We start from the raw sequence: 24202 nt of genomic DNA on the forward strand, positions 1-24202 counted from the left end.
TGGCACTTATGTGTTAGGATTTGTTTTTGAAAAAATTTTAAATTTTACATCAAAATTGTCAAAACTATCTTTTTTTTGTCATTTTCTATCTTTCATTTAGTGATGAATTTTTACCTCAAACATAAATCTGAAAGGTACCTCCTTTCATTCCTCTCTCTGAATTTTTTTAAATAACATGACCTTTTCTTCAACCCCTTCATTTTTATGGAGGAGTAAAGTGAGGCTCAGAGAAGGTAAATACATATGACCTGAGGTCATATGATGAGTTTATTGGTAGAGTTGGGAATTGAGCTCAAGTCTCTTGACTTCTAAGCCAATGCTCTTTCTACTACACTATTCTGTCTTTTTCAAAGATAGCTATCTGGAAATAGCAACAACTTGTACCTGGATAATAGAAAATTGATTTGTTGTAAGGGTTGGTCTTATAAATAGGTAGCCTGGGTGACTGTCTACATGATATAATTTCTGGAACTCTAGAAAGTCCTATCATCACTCAGGATTTCCCCTCTCAGTCAATCAAATCAATAAAGTTTATTAAGCACCTGTTATATGCTAGGGAATAGACAGACAAATATTCTAATGCCTGCCTTCAAGGAGCTAACATTTTATCGGGAAGACAACTTGCATGCATATGAGTATATACAAGATTAATGCAAGGTCATTTTCAGGGCGGAAGAATCTGAAGCCAAGAGTATCAGGAAAAGCACCATGTCAAAAAGAGCCCTTGAAATTTGAACTGTGATTCACAGGAAATTTCTGATTCTAAGAGATGGAGGTTAGGAGGAAGTTCCTTCTAGATGTGGGGACAGCCTGTGAAAAGGCATGGAGATGTTCTTCACATGTGAAGAAAGATGAAAAGATCAAACTTTCTGGATCATATAGTGTGTGAGGAGGAATAATATATCAGAAAGCTGGAGAGGTAGGTTGGAGGTTGGCTATAAAGGGTTTAAAATGCTAAACAGAGGAAAGAGGAAGCCACTGGAAATCAGCTCCCTTATGTGTTAAATAGGCTCTTTGAGCTCACCTGGAAACCCAACTACCACTCCTCATGCTGTTTAATGGGGAAATGTATTTAAGTTCCAAACAATTGATATAATTAAAAAGAACACAACTATTTGTAAGTTGAGGATCTTTTGTTGTTTCATTTATCTCCTTCCCTCTCTCATTAGACTCATCTTGATTTAGATATGGTCATTGGTGTGTGTGTGTGTGTGTGTGTGTGTGTGTGTGTGTGATTGTCTTATCAAAAGTGCTCTCTTATGCCTAAACCTTTTTTTTTTCTTTTTGTGGGTTTTTTTGGCAGGGCAATGGGGGTTAAGTGACTTGCCCAGGGTCACACAGCTAGTAAGTGTCAAGTGTCTGAGGCTGGATTTGAACTCAGGTACTCCTGAATCCAGGGCCAGTGCTTATCCACTGCGCCACCTAGCTGCCCCTGCCTAAACCTTTTTAATCACTTTCTCCCCCATATAGCTGCCAAATTGATGCTTGATCATTGAGGATGATTTGGAGTTGAGCAATAAAAATCTGATGTGTTATCATAGTTTGCAGTGCCTTTAAGGGATATATATTTCCTTAGAGACACACAGCAGATAGAAGTTACAATCTCCTTTAGTACTGAAAGATGTCACTCAAAGAAAAATGTCCTTCACTGACACTTTTCTCACTGATTTTGCTACACCTCCTCTTACATCTGTCACCTCAGGCAAATGACTTCCTTTATTTGGGCCTATTTTCCTCATCTATGAAATGAAAATGATATGCATCTAAGTTGCATTCTAGTCCTTATATATTACTATTATAGATGTTGCCGAGTCATTTTTTAGTCATGTCCGACTCTCCATGACCCCATTTGTTTTCTTTTTTGTCAAAGATACTAGAGTGGTTTGTTGTCTTCTTCTCCAGCTCATTTTACAGATGAAAAACTGAGACAAACAGGGTTAAGTGACTTTACCAGGGTCACACAGTTAATAAGTGTTTGAGTGTGCATTTGAATTCTTTTAAAAAATAATTATTTTATTAATAAGGCTTACCATGTTTATTAATAAAAGGATAGCCATTTGACTCTCTCAGACCAAAGATGGAGATGAGCTTTCCTGATTACAACCCTAATGCTCTATCTACTGTGCCACCTACCTGCCCATTATTATAGATAATCTCATGAAAATATTTCTGCATATGGATTGGGCAGGATGGACCCTGAGGTCCCTTCCAAATATAAAATTCTGTGCCTCTCTGAATTACTGTTTCATGATGATTACATCAGAGAGATACAGAACAAAGTGCTATGTGAGGAGGTTTGAGGGGGAAGATAATTACTAACCAGGAATATCAGGGTAAGCCTGAGGGAGGAAATAGCTTTTAATTTGGGATTAAAATTCTAAGTATGACTTCAGTAAGAAAAGTGGAAGTGAGATTGCATTCCATGAATAGGAAAGAGTGTGAACAAAGGCACAGAAAGGACAAAGCACAGAATGTGTTCAGGGTACAGATGAGATAATAGCAAATATCATTTCCAAAGGAGTGCTGAGATTGAGAGAAGGAACAGAATAGGTCAATACCACTTAATAATAAGCATTTATTATTATTTAATAATTTTTAATTTATGTTAATAGTTTTGAGACTATTTAATAATTAGCAATGCTTTTTAATTGTTTTTTTTCCCCTTCTTTCCCTATTAGAGTTCAGTACATTCCGAGAGGTCCTTTTTCCAGTGATTGTGTTTGCAACATGCTTAGTCATTTCAGCATGTACAAGGTAATTTCAAATTAAATTTTGTTGGTATTTGATAATTGATTAATCTGTGATATTTAAATAATGGATCTTGAGGCGTGACTTTAGCCATCTGTTCTTGTCCATTCCTGGTTGCAACTTATTGACAAATCAGACTTTTACGATGACAGAGCTCCATAGAAAAACAGATCTGAAACTCACTAGTACTTGACATACCCAGAATCATTGCTCCAAAGGAACCTCTATTTCTTGTTTGGTAAATGCCTGAGTTTATTGTAATCAGCAAAGAGCATAGATTTCTCATTGGGCTTGGCAGGGCTGCTCCCAAGTTGTGAGGGTGTTTTGCAATTTAGCTGATGGAGTATTATATCTATAGGCTGAGGATAATTTGTTTGCAAACTCCATAGCCATAGTATACCCAGAGCTCTCTGCTGCTGTCTTGGCAAGTTCATAATTATAGAAAGCCTACAGTGGCTATTATCATTTAACAGCAGAAATTGCTAAGGTGCTATCCATGGTTCTAACGTGGCTGGCAGAGCCATTGTGCTCTAATTTAGAAGAGAAGTCAGACCAAGTGTTTTAAGACCTATGAACATGAAAGGAACAAAACCATTCCTGTAATCTGGCTGCTGATACTAAGGTCTATGGAGAAGGAGCAGTAGGTCTGTCTATCTGGACCTTGAAGGTAATGCCTATAAGAAGCAACACTAGAGAAAACGTTGCTGATTGCCTATGTTCTTGACTCCAGGCCCAGCACTCTATACACCTGCTTCTAGCTGCCTTTGGAAACATGGATGATGCAGCAGTTCCTGTCCCTTACCTGGGTCCTACTATCATACTGTGAATAATCCATACTCCTTAAAGGCATGAAAACTGGCCTGCCTGGTTAAATCTATTGACACTGGTGGCAACTAATTCTCCAAGTTAAATATCCAATCAGATACTTTCGAATACATGTGTGATGTGGACACAAAGCCCTTCATCTGTGAGTCCCTTAGGACTATCTCTTGCTGTAATGCTGAATCAGTTTACAGAGCTCAAGCTACTACCCCTAGCCATGGTTCTGACTACTTCAACAATACGCTTTCTCTCAGCATTTTGTAGGTAGGGAATCCAAAAGGGCTATCCCCTCTGGCTTCCATCTATATTGTTCTTCCTGGTTCTCTGTATGGAGACATGTGAGCCTTAGTTAACTGGTACCTCCCAAGTGAGGTTCTTGAATTGAAGTATCTGCTCTACTTGGATATTTTAAAGGAAGAAGGGGATCTCAGTGCCACCCCACATGCAACCCAATACTAGGCACTATGATGGTCACATCATACAATCTAGGTGTAGGGAGCAGCCACAAATTGTGTGCTTAAGATAATAACAACCCTGCCAGCTTTGCCTGCATAGCTGGAGCTGTGCAACCAAATGCATATCTATAACAGATACAATTAGATAACAAGGCTATTACATTAAGTCTCAGCTTCAAAATTACATTTCCACCAGAGAAAGAAGACACCACTTCCAACTATTGTAATACTACAAAGGTAATGCTCTCTTCATTCCCTACTCTCTGCCTATTTCTGCCTTGCCCAATTGTTTTGCCCTGAAGAAATTTCTGCCCTGACAGGCTGATTGATGGCTCCCCTCAGAGATCACTGTTTCCGGAAAGTTCCAGCCACTATGCCTCACTTTCTTCCCTGCTCCCTTACTATCTCCTATTTGACAAACACCTTACCTGTGAGAAAATAATGGGATTTGGCAGATGCCCAGGGGCCCCACCTGAAGATTGATTTGGAATTGATTGAATTGGGTGAGAAAGACTGATAGACTGACTGAGAACCTACTTAAGGTTGATTAAATCAAGACCACACCTGGCTGGGCCTGAGTGGGGTATAGTTCTCAGAGGCTGTGGACTCCGACATCAACATGAGACCACCCTCAACCAATCAGCTTGAAGGACCTCCTTTTTGGCAGGAGGGGGACAGGAAGTAGGAAGGGAGGAGGGCTCCCTAGCTCTGGCCTCTTTCATTCCAAGACCTTGGGTTGGTGGCAGAAAGGAAAGGACAAGAAGGAGTCCATTATGAACTCTAGGGTAGATAGGCTTTGGCTATCTTTCTGAACTCCACGTGTTCTATCTTTTTTTTTTTTTTTTGGCAGGGCAGTGAGGGTTAAGTGACTTTCCCAGGGTCACACAGCTAGTAAGTGTCAAGTGTCTGAGGCCAGATTTGAACTCAGGTCCTCTGATCCAAGGCTGGTGCTTTATCCACTGTGCCACCTAGCTGCCCTCACGTGTTCTATCTTTACTAACTTCTAATATACTTTAATAAATGCTTAAGGCCCAAACACTGTTGCTGAAGTTTCTAATTTATAAGTAAATACTAGCTAATTTCACACACACACACACACACACACACACACACACACACACACACACATGGGGCGGGGGGAGGGGCAGGTAAGGACACACATATTAGATTTTACTCATTACACAACCCTGTTCTTCTTCTGTCCTCCCTTCTTCTTCTCCATAGTTCTGGAACTATGAACGATGATCAAATCAACTCCTGCATTGCTCCTGAATGAGGCATGTCAAACTAATCTCCAGCTTCCCACTAACCATCCTTAAAACTTTCTCCAGGCCCAACTGCCCCCGCCTAGCTACTATTCTCCTTTGTTTATTGTTTCTCCCATTGGAATACAATATCTTTTCTTTTTTTGTGAGGCAATTGGGGTTAAGTGACTTGCCCAGGGTCACACAGCTAGTAAGTGTCAAGTGTCTGAGTCTGGATTTGAACTCAGGTCCTCCTGACTCCAGGGCTGGTGCTTTATCCACTGTGCCACCTAGTTGCCCCTAAATACAATATCTTTTAAGGATGAGAATTAATCATGCTTTTATTTTTCTCTTTATAGCTCTTAACACTGTACTTGGGTCATAATGAGTGCTGAATAAAAGCCTTTTTCATTCATTTATTTATATTTATTAATTCATTCATTCATTCATTCATCCAGGTTCACCTTTGCTAACAATTCCCTAACTAAGCCTTTCAGCCAATCTCACTAAAAAAAAGAGGGCGTAGAATAACCCTTTTATGTTTTTCAGGTTGTTTTGTAAGTTCACAATATAATCTCACCTCTTGATTCTACTCCCTTCCCAAGTTCATCACAAACAAAGTCAAGCCTTTCTTTGAACTGAGTGGTTGATCGGGAAGAAGAAGGAGGGCAACCCAGTGATACAGGCTATGCTTGTACATAGTTCCCTTACCCTCCCCCTGGCAGCTTCTTCAGGTTGTCATCTACCACTGGTACCAAATGCCCATTGCTCTGTTTTGTCCAGCACTGCAATCCATTTTGCGGATCCTGGTGCATGTACCATTGAAGGAATGAGGGCTTGATAGGTGATTAATTGATCTACAAATGAGTCAGAGGCTGATTCAGGTCATAGATTTCAAGTTCACACCTCCTAAGCTGGTGCTTACCACTTCTATAACAACAGTGTTTTCCTATAATTTTGGAAGTAGGGGATTAATCAGGGCCATAGGCAAGTCATTCCCTCATACTGGGTTCTCACTGTCATTCACTAGCAAAGAACACAAATCATGAGGAAAGGACTAACCATCACCATGGCTCCCCAGTGCATATAAGATAAAGTGAAAATTCTTCTATCTGGTATTCAAGACTTTTAAAAATCTGGTCTCATCTTTTGAAGCTTACCTTATCTTCTGTAACTCTCCAGTACAAACCCTATAATCTAGTGAGTCCAGTCTTCTCTCTGTTCTCTAAATGTGGTTATTTTCATTTTTAAGATTTTTTTGATGTTTTTATCTCTATTTAGAATGCCATTCATTCCCCCCCCCCCCGCCCCCGGCTCTTCTAAATTCTATCTATTCTTTGCAATATAGCTCAAGTACGTCTCTCTTGCTAAGTCTTTCTGGACTATCCTAGATCACAGTGATCTCATTTACTGAATTCCTATTTCATTTATTAATGCATTAATTAATTAGACGTGCAATCATATATCCTTTTTGGGTGGAGTAGAGGTGGGCAGACACTATGTCTTTCTTTGTGCCTCCTTAGTGCTCACCATATTACAGCTACTTGTCAAATGAATGAATGAATGGATGAATGACTGAATGCTTAATATCCCAAACACTTTTCTAAGAATATATGAGATCAACTAGAAAAAAGGTCTACCCCTGAGAGGCAGTGTGTTGTCATATATAGAGCACTGGACTGAGAGTCAACACAATCTGGGTTCAAATCCTGCTTCAGACACTTTTTTAGATGTGTGACACTGGCTAACTCACTTAATCATTCACAGTCCCAGTTTTTATTCTGCAAAAAGGGGATAAAAGAAAAGGTTACGATCAAATGTCTCTTCTCTTTTTTACCTAAATTAATTTGAGTACATTATTTAATATATCTTTTCTTCAGTTTCCACCTTCATAAATGAGGTTGTTGGAGTAGATTAGTGTGTCAAACTTTACTAGAAACAGAGGTCACTAAACTGTAGATAAGGATCCTTATGGGTTATATATCGACTTAGTTTTTTTCCTTTTTTTTTTCAATCTTTCTTTTTTCTTTTTTATTTTTTTGCAGGACAATGGGGGTTAAGTGACTTGCCCAGGGTCACACAGCTAGTAAGTGTCAAGTGTCTGAGGCCAGATTTGAACTCAGGAACTCCTGAATTCAGGCCCAGTGCTTTATCCACTGTGCCACCTAGCTGCCCCCTTTTTTTTCAATCTTAAAAGTATTTTTTCCCAGTTACATGTAAAGATATTTTTCAACATTTATTTTTATAAGATTTTGAGTCAACTTAGTTTTGAAATATTACATTATCTTCATTTAAATATTACATTGTATTCATTATGTATTTTATACAGATATATTGTATTTTTATTTATTTTGTTAAATATTTCCAAAATACATTTTAACCTTGTTTGGGCCACGTTTGGGAGCATTGTGGGTGAGACACATGCGGCCTGTAGACCATATATTTGACACCTGTGGTCTAAATGATCTCAAAGGTTCCTTTTAAATCCTATGACCATGTTTATCAGTGAATGTATTTCAACATCTTAACTTTCTTTATTATATTGACCTTTAAGTTCTCACATTTGGAATTAGTGTGTATCATACAAAGTAAATTGATAATGAAAGATTTCAAAGGGAATTGAGCACTAACCAAATTAAGAGAACACAAATTATTGGAAGCAGGAGTTAGATAAAACTATTTCATATACCAATAATTACATGTTTTTTATCTTTTCATTAAGCATTTAAGTATTTAAGGCCTCTAATTAGCCATAATGAATTCCTTTAGTTTCTTTCTATATGTATTTTATGCATTTTAGTTATCATAATACATTTAACATTTAAAAAGTGCTTTATGGTTTATAAAGTGCTTAAAATATTATTTCATTTTATCCCCACAATGACCCTGGGAAGTAGGCTCTGTTATTATCCCTACTTTACAGATGAGGAAACTGAGGCAGGCAGAGATTAAGGGACTTGTCCAGAGTCACACAGCTAGTGAATATCTGAGTCAGAATTTGAATTCAGGTCTTCCTGAATTCTGGTCCACTGCTCTATCCACTTCATTACCTAGCTGGGTCTTAATATGTCCTATAATTTAGTCCTTTTATAGGATCAGAGATTTAGAGCTGGAAAGGAACTTAAAGGTAATAATATCCAATCCTAACGTGTTACAGAAAAGGAAACTGAGGCTAAGAGAGAATAAGCGATTTGCCCAGGATTACAGAGCTAGTAAATATCTGAGGCAAGGTTAGAACTCAGGTGTACCTAACACCAAGTCTGGCATTCTATCCACTGTACCACCTAGTTTATGTTTTTTATTTTATTTTGTCAGGGCATTGAGGGTTAAGTGACTTGCCCAGGGTCACACAGCTAGTAAGTGTCAAGTGTCTAATGCTGGATTTGAGCTCAGGTTCTCCTGAATCCAGGACCGGTGCTTTATCCACTGCACCACCTAGCTGCCCCCTCCACCTAGTTTTTGAAATCAGACTAGCTTGACACATTTAGAACAATTTAGTCTTAATTGTTTTTATGAGCTTTAAATTACTGATTTCTTAATCATCTCATAAGTTATCTCTTTTAAAGTTTACCACCAGGTGCTAGATGAATGTTTTGTGTCCAGTGGAAATCATCCCATTATCTTGCTAAATATGAGAAATGTTGTTGTTTTTTAAGATGCTCTCTGGGAGGATTATTCACTGCTCTTTTGACATTTGCACTGATGTTCATCATAATTTGTAAGTACCTCTGTTCCTAAGAGCTGGCTTGTTCTTTTTGATATAATCAGATTTTGGTCATAATTAAACTTTCCAAATAATGTCTCTTTCTTACCCAAGATCTTGTCAAGTCACTGCTTCTCAGCCCTGCCAGCTCTTTCAAAACTGCTGACCAAGCATGGTAAGTGTTGCATGAATTTTTTTCTCACAGTTCAGATTGAGTTCACCTAAATCTGATAGCTGGGAAGCAAAGTTAATGCTTGTTTAGGTGATGAGTAGCAGTGAAGAGACTTGGTTCAAGTTCCCTCCTGAATAGCTAGGCTTGACATTGTTATGCTCTAAGAAGGCTGTAAGTCTGCTTCCGAAATCTCATATCAAAACCCATAAAGGAAGCATTTCTCAAAGACAGAAGGGTCCAGCATCTGACTAAAGGCTTGAAAATGCCTGTTTTTTTTATTCTGGAGAGCAATTTGGAACTTTGCCCAAAAGGCTATGAAACTGTACATACCTTCAGTCCAGCAATACTACTGATAGGTCTAAATCCCAAAGACATTAAAAATGACAGTGGGGGGGAGAGACACAGACTTATTTATACAATAATATTTATTGCAGCTCTTTTGTGGTGGCTGAGAATTGGAAATTGAAGGGATGCCCATCAATTGGGGAATGGCTAAACAAGCTATGATATATGATTATGGTGGAATATTATTGTGCTATAAAAATGACAAGTAGGATGATATCAGAAAAGCATGGAAAAACTTACATGAACTGATGCAATTTGAAGTGAACAGAACCAGGAGAACCTTGTACACAGTAACAGCAATATTGTTAGATGAAGAACTGTGGATAACTTAGCTATTCTAGCAGCAATACAATGATCCAAGACAATCCCAAAGGAATAAGGATACTATCCACCTCCAGAGACAGAACTAATGTCGTTTTGAATACGGAATGAAGCATGCTATTTTTCTCTTCCTTTCTTTCATTCTATTTCTTTTATTCAAGGCTTCTTGTACAAAATGACTAATATGTAAATGTTTTGCATGACTGCACATGTATAATCTATATCTGATTGCTCACCATTTCAGAGATGAGGGAGGAAAGGAGTGTGGGAGGGATAGAATTTGGAACTTAAAACTTAAAAAAACCTCAAATATTAAAAAAGTTTTAACATGTAATTGGGAGAAAATTATATATATGCATATATGTATATGCAAATACATATATGTAATTTTCAAAGTGTATGTTAAAAAAGAAAATGTCTGGTTTAGGTGCTTGAGGACAATGACTGCTACTGCATCTTTGTAATCCTACCACTGAATGGATTGCCTGCAGCATAGTAAGAAATGCCTGTTGCGGGGCAGCTAGATGGCGAAGTGGATAGAGCACCGGCCCTGGAGTCAGGAGTACCTGAGTTCAAATCCAGCCTCAGACATTTAATACTTACTAGCTGTGTGACCCTGGGCAAGTCACTTAACCCCAATTGCCTCACTTAAAAAAAAATGCCTGTTGCCTGGTTCATGGCTTAAACACTTGTGGTCTTGTGTGTTATGTGATTTCACTGATACCCCAAGTTACAAGGTCTGTGCCTTAGAGCTGATTAAACAACAGGCACATTGCTATTCCTCTAATGTAGTAAAATCTGGTTACAAGTGGTGTTTTTCTCTGGCATTTCAGACTCATTTAACATTTCGCCTGTATTGTTGACTTTCATGGTTTTTGGAAGGCTGTGCCAGTAGAATACAAGCTCTGGCAGGCTCTACCAAGCTGGAAAAGTTTAGAGTATGGGCTTGGTAATAGACTATTTATTTTTCAAAGACCAGCCTAAGTTCAAAGAGGCTTAACAACCAGTTGGCCACAGGGTGACTAATTTTTTTTTTTTGGCAATAGCAACTCCAAAACACAACCTAGTCTGGGACCATAAAGTCACCAGATTATAAAACTCAGTTGAAAAGGACTTTAGAGGCCACATTGAATTCTGTTCTTGAATTTTGTAGATGAGGACCCTGAATCACAAAGAAGTTGTGTGACTTGTCCTAAGTCATATAGTAAATATCTGAGGCAGAATTCTAACTGAAATGTTCCTGACTCTTAGCCCTGGTTTTTCTCTAGTAGATGATATACACTATAACATTATGAATCATTGAAGTATCAGTATAAGAAGAGAGAACTAGAGATAGTCATAGAATTTCAAACAGATTGTAGATGCATTTTATTTCTTATAAGTATAAACCTAAGCATCAAAAATAGGTACATAAAGTGTTGAACTCTATCTGAACAAATTCAGTTATCTTTAAATCACCAAATTTAGTCAATGATCCTCAAAAAGACTTGTGTTCAAGCCTTGTCTCTTACACTTAGTAGTTGTATTAACTATGGGCAAGTCAGTCAGTCAATGGCATTTATTAAATGTGTACTATGTGCTAGGCACTATAATTAAGCACTGGGGATACAAAGAAAGGCAAAGATGGCTATCCTTTCCATTAAGGAGTACATGTTTTAATGTAGGAGACATGTAAATTACTAGGTATTTATAAGATATAAACAAAATATATGGAAATCTCAGATGGGAAGGCACTAACAGCCAAGGAAACTGGGGAAGGTCTCTTGCAGAAGGCAGGTCTTGGGATGAATCTTAAACAGAGCCAAGGAAACTAAGAGGAAGAAATCAGGAAGGAAAACATATCAGATTTAGGGAATAGACAGTACAAAGGCATGGAGAGGGTGGATGATGAGCAGGAAATAAGCATTTATTAAGCACTTAATATGTAGCAAGTACTATATTAAGTGCTGGGATTACAAATAAAAGTAAAAAGAAAAACAGCCCCTGCCCTCAAGGAGTTTATATTCTAATGGGGGAAGATAATGTAAAAAAAGGGAGTTTAAAAAAGAGGTGAGAAGGTACCTTTTGAGGGTTCATGGTGCATGCTCATATATATATATATATATATATATATATATATATATATATATATATATATATATATATATATATATATATATATATATATATATCAGGGCAATGAGGGTTAAGTGACTTGCCCAGGGTCACACAGCTAGTGTTAAGTGTCTAAGGCTGGATTTGAACTCAGGTCTTCCTGAATCCAGGGCCGGTGCTTTATCCACTATGCCACCTAGCTGCCCCCACCTATTAATATTATAAAAGAAAATTAACCTGGGGATCCATTCAGTGTTAACTATGTGTATTTAATGTAATGTCACAGGATTCTTGGCTTTGATAACTATTTAATGAACTTTCCCAACAGGGTTTTGTTCACTCTGAGAGCCAAGAGTTGGGTGTAAGAATCAAGACTCAATCATTGGTGGAATGAGCTAGATTCTATTTGTTCATTTATTAATTCCCTCAATAACTAACTATAACTTTGAAGTTAGGCAAACCCATTAGACTGGCTAAGAGTTCAGGAACAATCTCAGCAGTCAGCCATAGGAGGGAGTCTGACAGGCAAGTAAGTGAAATCAGGGATGCTCAATAGTAGGAAAAATCCCATTAGCAAATAGCATCAGATGATCTGGCAGTGGGCATAGGCAGAGTTCCAAGAAGCCAGGTGGTTTGCATTAGAGAAGTCTGGCAATGGGTAGTTTGAGGTCTAGCCATGGAAACTGGTGTTAAGGAGGCAGGACTCGATTTCTTGGAAGAATGAGGTAGAGAGGAGTGCAAGACAAGATGTTAGTCTAAGAGATACTGGAATACCAGTAATGGTGTTGTACCAGAAGAATCCCATTGCTTCTGACACAAAGACTCAGGCATGCCTGAGGGAAGATGGGAAGGCTCAGAAGCTGTTATTAAGGATGCAGTTGCTACATACAGGATCATCACTGGTATCTGCTGTGCCTAAGACCTCTAGCTGGTTTAGATACAGCCCAACAAACAAAACCTTTCCCAGAGACACACAAAATAAGGGAATGCAAACTCAGAAACAAAGCAGAAGCCTTTAACTTAACTGCAGAACTGCTCAAATAACCAGTCTTTAGCTATACTATTTTACTTCCCAAAGTCTTAATTGGCTTTCCTGACTTCCAAAATTTTCATCTGCAGAGCCAGACTATAAGGGCTGGGCTAAAACCAGCACAGATGCCCACACCATCTCTCCATATCAACTACATCCTGGACACCTTAGAGGGAAAAGAGATGCTGGTGTCCTATTTAGGGCTGTTAGCAGTAGCTGCTTCCTGCCTGCCCCATGATTCAATTGCCTTCCTTACTTTATTGTGGTAACATGTGGACTAAGCAAGACACTTAGTCATGGGGATGGGCAAGATGGAGACCCTATATTAGAACTAAGGTATAAGACAGACACAATCACAAGGAACAAATTAAGAATGAAGTTACTAGAATCGAGCTACAAAGCCAGAACTTGATCACAAGTAAGGCTTGTGATGCTGACCCACTGGACTATTGATTCTGGAGTCTTTTTCTCTCTCCAACCTATAGATTGTATTTGTCCCAGAATCTTGGGATTGGTTGAACCTGTGTGTATGTTAAACGGCCCCTGCTAGAGAAGGCAGGAAGATAGCTAAAAAGATCATTTGAACTCTTACCTATTTGTATAAAAAGTCAGTAACAATCAGATATAGGTTATAGATGTACAATTATTAAACATGTACAATTATGTAAAACATTTCCATTTTTGCCATTTTGTATAAGAATCGAATAAAATTTAAAAAATGAAAGAAAGAAAGTGGAAAACAGCATGCTTCAGTCTGTGTTCAGTCAATATCAGTTCTTTCTCTGGAGGCAGATATGCTTCATCATTAGTCTTTTGAGATTGTCTTGAATCATTATATTGCTGAGAATTGCTAAGGCATTCACAGTTCATCAAACAGTATTGCCGTTACTGTGTATCATGTTCTCCTGGTTCTGTTTACTTCACATTTCACCAGTTCATGTAAGTCTTTTCAGGTTTTTCTGATATCATCCTGCTTGTTATTCCTTATAGCTTTATTCCATTATAATTATATACCACAGCTTGTTTAGCCATTCCCCAATTGATAGGCCTCCCTTTGATTTCCAATTCTTAGTCACCACAAAAAAAACTGCTACAAATTTTTTTGCACAAATCAGTCCTTTTCTCTTTTTTGGATGTTTTTGTGATATAAATTGAGCAGTGGTACTGCTGTATCAAAGGGTATTCTAGTCCTTTGGGCATAGTTCCAAATTGCCCTCCAGAATGGTTGGATCAGTTTCCACCAACAGTGAATCAGCATCCCAATTTTCCCACATCCCTTCCAATATCCAACATTTTGCTTTTTTGTCATATTAGCCACTCTGATATGTGTGAGGTGATACCTCAGAATTGTTTTAGTTTTCATTTCTCTAATCAATAGTGATTTAGAGCATTTTTTCATACGACTATAGATAGCTTTATTTTATTTGTCTGAAAACTGTTCATATTCTTTGACCATCTCCCAATTGGGGCATGTATTGTATTTCTGAAGAGGAATTAATTGTAGATTTCATTTTTCTTTCCTTCTCCAATCTAGATTTGCCAAAGAATGAAAATAATTCCAATACTTCTAAAGTGACTTCCTGGGATCTGAATGTTAAGAAATTAGTAGAATTAAAATTAATTCTTGTTTTTCTACACAAATGGAGTGAAATAACAGTATGGATAATCCCAAAATTCATTTATATTTGGCTATATGGTTTGTGTGTTTTTTAAAAATTAAATCAGGGATTTATCTTCCTAATGTTTAGCTTAGGATAATGTAAAAAAATTACCTTTCCTCTGCATACCTTGAGTTGTGAGAAGGAAGGAGAAAAGTAGGAAAAATATTGGACCCAGAAGAGGCAATGAAAAGACTATTTTGGATTGAAAATATTTTCTCTATAATCTTCAACTTCAACAACATTCATAAAGTGACTACTATGTACAAAGCACCATTCTAGGTATTAGAGGAGAATCAAGTATGAAATATGACATAAATGTGGCCCCTCTAAAGTTCACATTCTACTTGCAGGATGCAGCAAATATGTGTATAGGAGTGTTGGTCTTTGACCAACCCCTGCCCTCTCCCGACAAAGGAACAAGTTGTTAAACTAATTATAAGGATTTATGTCATTGGCCTGTCTCTTTTCTGATCCCTTTCTGATATGTGAAGAATTTTTTTCTGATGGAAACAAACCAGAACAACCTCACTGAGTGAGCAAAAATTAGACAATACCTTTGTGGGACTTTAAATAGCTATGTCCTGTGAACAGCAGTTCAGTTGGAGGGAGTATGGGTTTGGGAATACTTTCTGGAGGTGACTCTTGCAAGGGATGGGGGAAGGAAGGGATTTCTTTCTACTCCCCCTCATTGGATATGTCATATAGCAATACAGTGTGAGATACTCTATCTAATAATTCAAGAGTGTTGGTTCAAGAAAATTCCAAGTACTATTGAGGAACCAGAGACTTGCTTCAGACTGAAGTAGATACATAAAGGCAGTCAATTGAGGAAGGAAGTAACTGCGAGAAATGGCAGAAAAGATGAGCAATAGACCCCATGGACCCAGCTTAGTAAACTGTCCTACAGAGAGACTACAAGCTGTGAGGGGAAACTATGAAGAGAGAAAGGACTTCTAGCCCCTACAGAACCAGAAGTTGTGAGTTACCTTTGCTACATGTGTATCCTATACATATACTTCCATACTATTGAGCTCAAAATTTTAGCACGTTCTTTTTTTTTTTTTTTTTTTTGGCAGGGAAATGAAGGTTAAATGACTTACCCAGGGTCACACAGCTAGTGTCAAGTGTCTGAGGCTAGATTTGAACTCAGGTCCTCCTGAATCCAATGCCAGTACTTTATCCACTGTGCCACCTAGCTGCCCCAGCCCATTCTTGCCATGGATATTTTTTGGATTTGTGGGAGAGTGTGCCCCAGATATATGGGGAGAATGTTTTATAGCTACTGTTGTTACTTTGCAATCTTAGTTAATAAATGCCATTGCTAAGAGCTAAATGTGTCTCCTGACTAAATGTTAGTGGGAAACACACTAGTAGGGACTCATGAGCCATAAATTAGGAAGGGTTATACCACAGGGTATATTCTTGAAAGCTGAAAGAGGTTTTTCTTTTGGTGGTCCATCTATATACTTGTGAATGTTGAGTTGAGAGGAGTAGCCCAGATGAGGTGTTATACATAAATTACCATGATGCAGATGAGTAAGTACATTAAACTAAGTCCTATATGAGGACTGAGAGAGGGAAAGGATAAGTACCGAGTAGGGATATCAGGGGAGGCTTCATGAATTTCATGGAATCTGAACTGGGATAGAATGTCAATAAGCAGAGTTGGAATGGGAGGATGGGATTCTAAGTGTAGGATAAGCATGATGAGGATGATAAGTAGTTTAGTTTGACTGGAACATAGCATATCTAGAGGAAAATAGCATGAAGCATGGCCAAAAATAAGGCAAAGGAGTTTCAGTTTTATTGGGTAAGTGATGGGAAGCTAGTGAAACATTTTGCGTAGGAGACTGACCCAGTCAGCTCTGAGTGAAAAGGAACATTAGCCTGACAGATCGATCTATGACTAGAGCAAGGAGAATGTAAAGGTGAATAGACTGGTTAACAGACTTTTAAGTATCCAGGAGAGTAGGACGAAAGGGGGGGAGATTTAAGATTGGAGAAGTTGATAATAGAGTGGTTGATTCCCTAATTAGGTAACTCAACTCAAGGCCACTCTTTGGCCTTTAAGAGACTACACAAAAGCATTCTTATTGAAATCTTCCATGGTTAATCTCTATACCTATTTGTACAATGTTTATACATGGTAACTTTTTATTCTAAATGTTCATGCCTTTCAGAATGAGATGGTGAAATGCTTAGCCATAAGTGTGGAATAGTGGCAACTCTGGAGTCAGAACATCTGGGTTCAAATCACATCTCTGGTATTACCTATATTAACTTGGGCAAATTATTTAACTCCTTGGTTGGGCCCAAGGTTTTTCATCTGTAAAAATTAGAGGGTTGGACTAGTTGGCTGATGAAGTTCCTTTCACCTCTAGAGCTATGATGCTATTACCAACCAGTTTCTAATTCTTTGGGATCTCAGTAAATTTTACTAACTTTTTTGTCATCCCTAAGATAGGTCGTGTAAGAGTAAACATCTGGGTCCAAAGCTTTGATGGGTATTGTAGGAATGATGGGTAGTGAATAGATGAGGGCATGGCACTGGAAGGGGCTGCTAGGCCATGAAGGCAGCAAACCCCAAATGAGAATGAAGGTTAGGTTAGTATGTCGATGTCAATAGGAGATGCAGGGGCTCAGGAAAGCAAGAGATGAACCCTGACATGAGCTAAAGGCAAAAAGCCAGGTACTGAAAGGTGGAGAGTCATGACTGAATGACCACTTTGATCATACTGTGTACCCTCTGAGACTCTGCTTTTTTATATCAAATTCATGTGATCCATCTACTCTTCCTACTCTCAAGAGTGTGGTCATCACCCCATTAGACACACACACTGTGGAAACTTATTTTGATTTGGGGACCCTACCTTTGGGCTGAGATTAGAAAGCCTTAGGCCCTCAGGGTCTCTTCTGTGTGGGAGGTGCTGGTGCCCCTCCCCTTCTGCTTCAGCTGAGTGAAAAAGCCCCATGGGCTGTACAAAACACCAGGTCAGACAGCTAGGGGGAGGGAGCACCAGTTCCCTCCGCCCTGAGGGGATCTATCCGAGAGATCCTGGGCTAGTCCAGGCGCAGAGGTCCCAGGCGCACAGCAGGGGGCACGGCCCCTAGAGCCCTGGGTGTGGTGCTCACGAGACACCTGAGCCGTCCCCTCTCCCCAGCCGCAGCCCTGGCTGGTAGATTAGCTTGGTGTGTGTGTGTGGGGGGCACAAAAAGCCCCAAGATCTGAGTGGAGAGAAGAAAGATATATATAGACCTGGAAATTAGACAGCGAGGGGGACTGACAAGACTGGTGGGAAAGATTAAGTGGGACTGACGAGATTAAGAGAGCAGAAAGGCTGGAGCACTAAGGCTGGGGTGGGGAAAGGAGATAAAGCTAAGAGCAAGAAGGGATGGAGGCCGGCAGACAAGAACAGAGAGGAGACTGACAAGATTAGAAGAACAGAGAGGAGGCTGACAAGATTAAGGGAACGGAGAAGGACAAAGAGGAAGGCTAAAGGACTAGGAGCAAGGGAGAGGCTGGAAGGTTAAGAGGTTGGAGAGGAATGGACAGAAAGGGGCTACAAGGAGGGAACGGAGACTAGAGATGCTGGAAGGAGGCCAGAAGATTAAGAGGAAAGTTAGAAGAAAGTAGCTGAGCAGGGAAAGTGGAACATACCCTAAGGCAAGAGGCGGCTAAGGCCCTTATTGTATTAAAAAAGTTCCAGGCTCCACCAGCCCTGGAGTCAGGAGTACCTGAGTTCAAATCCAACCTCAGACACTTAACATTTACTAGCTGTGTGACCCTGGGCAAGTCACTTAACCCCAATTGCCTCATTAAAAAAAAAAAGTTCCAGGCTCAGCAGGGGGAGACACTCTGAACGCAGTCAGGTTGTACGTTTTATTTCCCTGTATTTTTATGTTTAAATAGTATCTCATAAATAAACTCTGCTTTGATAATTTAGTTAAGAGGCTTCTTAATCTTTAGCTTATCAATTTTGGGAGTGGAGCAGTGTGGTGGAACTTTATAAATGGCCCACATTAAATTAATGGCAGTCAGGTAGCCAGTTAGTCAAAAGTCTGAGATTAAGTCCTCCAGTCAAATTAGCCCTAGTCAGTCAAAATATTTCTACCACACACACACACACACACACACACACACACACACACACACACACACACACACACACTACTGTCTATATTAAATGTGTAGTATAGTGCGCTGGATTTGGAATCAGATGACCAGGGCTGAAATCCTGTCTTCATTGAGTACTAACCATTTGACCTTGGGAAAGTCACTCTTCTGTGCCTCTGTTTCCTTCTTTGTAAAATGAGGAGTTTAGATTAGTCAGAGATTCTCAACCTTTTCTATGTCATAGATGCCTTTGGAAGATGAGTAAAGCCCAGGGACCCATTTTCAGAATAATGTTTCTTTAATTCATAAAATAAAATACATAAGATGACAAGAGGAAATCAAAAGTTAGTGAAAATAAAGATGTAATTTTTCCCCATCCAAGGTCCTGGATGCTCTGAAATCTAGATGTGGACTCCACCTCTGGATAAATAATCTAAGTTTTCTTCCAGCTCCAGGTTCTAGAATCCCATGCCTGGGGGTAGAAGGAGTCTGGGAGAGGGGATCAGGATCAGGGAGGGACAAGCATGGGGACACAAGTTAATGGAATTTAAAAGAAATGGATTATTTATAATAAAGTCAGAGATTGCCCACAAGTGCCTCAGCCTTTCTGGAGCCTTCTCTGATAATAACTATTTGGTCTATCTGGGTGGGGCTCTTCCCTAGCTCTCTGGAATTGTCCTCAGGGGTTCCTGGGACCAATTGTGGGCATATTGGTTTTTTCTTGGTTTGCTCAAGTGTGAAACACAAACCTTTTCAATTCATTGGCATGCTACATCCTGAACCTTCTCAACATAAAACAGGCAGGAAAAGCAGTCCATGTTGTCCTCTGTTAAACCCTTGTTTTAATAAATGTTATTGCCCCTTGCCCCTCCTCCCTTCCTTCCCCACTGAATGACCATTTGCTTTTGGGAGCAGATGTACAGACTGAATTCTCTCTCTCTCTCTCTCTCTCTCTCTCTCTCTCTCTCTCTCTCTCTCTCTCTCTCTCTCTCTCTCGCCTGGGGACAGGACCTGCCACTGGACAGGCAAAGTCAATTTTCCTCTCTGCAGTATTGCTGCTCCTGAAGTTGGTTGGCAACAACTGCCATGTGACCTTGTCCTCATGTGGCCTCTCCAGAATTTGCTTTCTATCTTTTCCCATCTCTTCTTGGCTGGCTCCACTTCCCAATCCACAAAGGGCCAGAAGGTGAGCAGCCTGGATGGCAGGTGGGCACAGGGCTGGTTTTGTTTCTCCAGTCTGGTTCAGTTTACCCAGGGCAGGGTTCAGTAGGGAGAATAAATGGACTTTTAGTGGCAGTTTATACATATTTCAACCCCAAACTGAAGGTGGACAGGGTACTAACCAAGGTGTTTTCCGCTTTGCTTAAAATTCCACAGGGAGCCCCTACAATAGAAACAATGCACATGCTCTGAAACAGCTGTTATTTGTGGACGCCTAGAGGGCATTTTCTCAATCTTTTGATGCTGATACAGGAAAACAACCACGTTTCCCTAGCTTCAGTCTGGGGGATGTTATTCACTGCAGCTGCAGCCAGCACTAGGAAGGGTAATGTCTTCTTTTTACACAGTAAAGCATCCTTAATACAAGCCCTATTGCATGCATTTGGAAGCAATGATCATTTGGTCAAGGATTAAGCTGGGCTTTACCTTTGCACAGCTAAGAAAAAAAGACTCTGCTAATTCTATATGGACATAATTGCATCGAGACTGGTTAAATGAATTCATGAGTTCACTCAGGAAACATTTATTGGTTATGAAAATGATAATGAATCCATCTAAGTATCATCAGAGGACTTTGGAATCATAAAATATTAGAGCTGGAAAGGACTTTAGAGAACACTCAGTCCACCACTGTCTCTCTAAGCTAAAGAGGATGATATTCCTAGCTCATGTTTTTGAAGGCACATTATACATTGCAAAGAGCTTTTTTCAAACCCACCACATAAGGTTGATCTAGCCAGTATTATGACCCCCACTTTTCAGATGTATAAGCACAGTCACAGAGTAGTGAAATGACTTGCCTATATCCCCATACACAAGAAGGACATTGTTAGCAAGACCGCTAGAAAAAGGGAAGAATCTCAGATTTTGCTAGCTATTGAGATTGTTGAACCCTATTGGGATGTGAGGACTCTTGGGTTAATAGCTAGCTAGCTAGCATTTTTATAGTACTTTAAGGTTTGCAAAGTGCAAATATATATATAATATTTTATCTTATTCACTCCTCACAATAACCTGGTGAAGTAGGTACTACTATTATCTCCATTTTACAGATGCAGAAACTGAGGTTAAGTGACTTGCCCAGGATCTCACAGCTAGTAAGTATGAGGCAGGATTTGAACTCTAGTCTTCTTGACTCCAAGTGCAGCATTCTATTCACTGCATCACCTTTCACTGAACCATGCAAAATGACTGCACAGTTTTACTTTAAAATAAGAGGTGGTTAAGAGGGTGAGGTCTACTGAATATAGGCAATAAGGGAATTCTTAGCTCAGTGATGAACATACAAATATAGTATAAGATGAACTACCAAGCATGTGGAGCAATGGGGGGAATAATTAGCTGAAAAACATATACATTTATTAATATGACTCCTATATAATAAAAATAGAATCTTTATAATAATCCAAGAAATTTGTGGCACACAATTATTCCTGGGGAAGGGGATTGCCACCGAACATACTTGGTTATGCATCAAAATAGATCGTTCTATCAGAGACAAAGAGAAAACATGAGAATAGGGTCAAACCTCTACTGCTTTCTCAGACTTGGAAAGGAGATGAGAGGAGAGTAGAGAAGACCAAGGACAGGAGAGGAGAAGATAGGAAAGGACAGGACAGGAGAGGAAAGGAGCAACTTTAGGTTGCTAGGACTATCCTATCAGCATGAGACAATGCTTATTTACACTGGGACCTCTGCTAGCAAGCAGACAACTTGGAACAAAAGAAATCCAAGATCCATTAAATGAACTGAAAGTCATCTCTCTAAGTCTGAGCTCCACAAAATCAAGAGGGTCCTACTTTATTGGACAATGGAAAGTCATTCCCTCAGTTCCATGAGTTGGAGTGGAATACGCTCTTATTAGTGAGCTAGGTGGGAAAAGGGGTAGGTTATTCTCTCTTTCTATTCCATTGAAACAGTATTAGTAATGATGAGTATTAATAATGATATTGCAAGGGTGAGTGGAGATGAGACCAGTGCTCTACGATCTTACCAAGGAAGTGGGGAACTAAGGACATTTCATAACAAAATATTAGAAGTGGGGCTTGAGCCAGTTCTTCTGACTCCAAATTCAGAGCTATTTTGACCACGCCACATCATGCTGCCAATGGAATAGTACAGGGCTATATTGGAATATAAATATGTCGACCATGTCAATATGTATAAATATGCACATGAAAGTGAAAAAGAATAATGTAATAGTATTTACATACTAAGCACAACTGTATAAAAAGTATGCATAAACATTAATAAAGATGGAAGAGAATTTGGAGTGACAAATAGTTTGAGTTTGAGATGCAATATATTTATTATGAAGAGTTGCTTAAAATCATAATAAAGTGTTTGTAATACTTACTGAGTGGTTGTTACCTGCAAACACTGTAAACTACAAACAACAGAAGGAAGTAGAAAACAATTTCTGCCCTCAAGAAGGTTACATTCTAGTAGGATACATAGCCCAGGGATGACACTGTGCAAAATAAGAATTTTTGTCATTCACTCATTTATTTAACTAACATTTATTCAACATCTACAATGCCTAGAATACTGTGCCAAGAGTTGGAGGTGGAACCGAGTTTAAAGAAAACATGGAATGGGTCTTAGCCTTTAACTGGATGATAAGACAACAATGCAGATAAATATAATACATAATCACATGTGTATTTGAGATGAACCAAAGAAAGTACATTGTGAAATCTGAGTAATGATGGCACAGTTCTTGTGGTGCTTAGGGATCTATTCTCAAGATATCTGAAAGAGAGGGGCAGCTAGGTGGTACAGTGGATAGAGAACTGGTCCTAGATTCAGGAGGACCTGAGTTCAAATTCAACCTCAGACACATGACACTTACTAGCTGTGTGACCCTAGGCAAGTCACTTAAACCCTCATTGCCCTGAAAATCAATCAATCAATCTATCTATCTATCTGAAAGAGGGAATGACACCACATGCTTGGAAAAAATCTTGGGCCTTATTTTGGAAGCAATTAATAAGTCAATGAACAAGCATTTATTAAGTATTACTTTGTTAAGCACTAGAGAAACAATTCCTGTTTCAAGGAGCTTACTATATTCCTCTGTGTGTGTGTGGCAATTGAGGTTAAGTGACTTGCCCAGAGTCACACAGCTAGTAAGTGATAAGTGTCTGAGGCCAAATTTGAACTCAGGTCCTTCTGAATTCAGGGCTTATGCTCTATCCACTGTGCCACCTAGCTGCCCCTACTATATTCCTTCTAACAGGAAAGACAACAAGGGCATATATGGAGGCATACAAAACAAATATAAAGAGAATGAATGTAAAGTATATATTAAGGTAGTTACGGAGGGAAGATGCTAGCAATTGTAGAGGATCAAGAAAGACTTCCTGTAGGTATAGAAGGGGATTGGAAAATTATAATTAAGGGCCCATATTCTACTTTCCCATTCACAAGACTATATCTACACATATATCAAGGACATTCTAATTGCGGCCATAAAAAGGCTTTTTCAAATGATCCTTTATGCTCAACTACAAGTCTACACTACAAACTTGTGCAGAGAATACAAATCTTACTATGCTTATTGTTTGTTGACAACAAAATTATCTAATAGAGAATACCCTCTTAAAGATCCTGCCTCCAAAAAGGCATGTCACGCACATGTTAAAATTATTATTATTATTATTTGTGGGGCAATGAGGGTTAAGTGACTTGCCCAGGGTCACACAGCTAGTAAGTGTCAAGTATCTGAGGCTGGATTTGAACTCAGGTCCTCCTGAATCCAGGGCTGATGCTTTATCCACTGTACCACCTAGCTGCCCCCACATGTTAAAATTATTCAAAATTCCTTAAAAGATGTGACAACAGAGATAACCTTCTTCAATGCCTCTCTAATAATATCCAGTGAGATGTATGCTTACCAAAAGTGTCATTTCTATGGAGCACGTTCATCACAGTATACCAAAGAAACCCTCCTTTTAGATGTACAGCCTCTCTGGGGCTCCAGTTTCTAGGGGTCATTATGCTGATTTCATTAATCCCCAAAACACTGAAAATTTCTCATTGAAATTCATTATCATTCAAAAGAGTTTTATTTAACTTCCCATAGGAAAAAAGTGGGAGAAGAATGCCTCTTGTCCAGACTATGATATGCAATTGGATGAACAACCCATAGAGTTGGTGCATCTCTTAATTAACAAATTTGACAGCCTTTATTCAATTCTCATGTTTCTTTCCATCTTTTCTGTGTTGGGTCCAATTGACCACCTTCACTTAAGATATTCTCTCTTCATAGGT

The 24202-nt window shown here is 39.1% G+C and overlaps 1 protein-coding gene across 1 annotated transcript in view; it reads left to right on the plus strand.

The window, feature by feature from the left end:
• Positions 1-24202, plus strand: part of TMEM71 (transmembrane protein 71) — a 139631-nt gene that overhangs the window by 69868 nt on the left and 45561 nt on the right. Inside the window, exons 8-11 of the mRNA XM_043991642.1 lie at positions 2679-2754; positions 8926-8987; positions 9087-9147; positions 19718-19895. Coding sequence (XP_043847577.1) covers positions 2679-2754; positions 8926-8987; positions 9087-9147; positions 19718-19895 — 377 coding nt within the window. The remainder of the gene's footprint in view (positions 1-2678; positions 2755-8925; positions 8988-9086; positions 9148-19717; positions 19896-24202) is intronic.

Source organism: Dromiciops gliroides, chromosome 1 (assembly GCF_019393635.1).
Source record: "Dromiciops gliroides isolate mDroGli1 chromosome 1, mDroGli1.pri, whole genome shotgun sequence".
Taxonomy (NCBI): domain Eukaryota; kingdom Metazoa; phylum Chordata; class Mammalia; order Microbiotheria; family Microbiotheriidae; genus Dromiciops; species Dromiciops gliroides.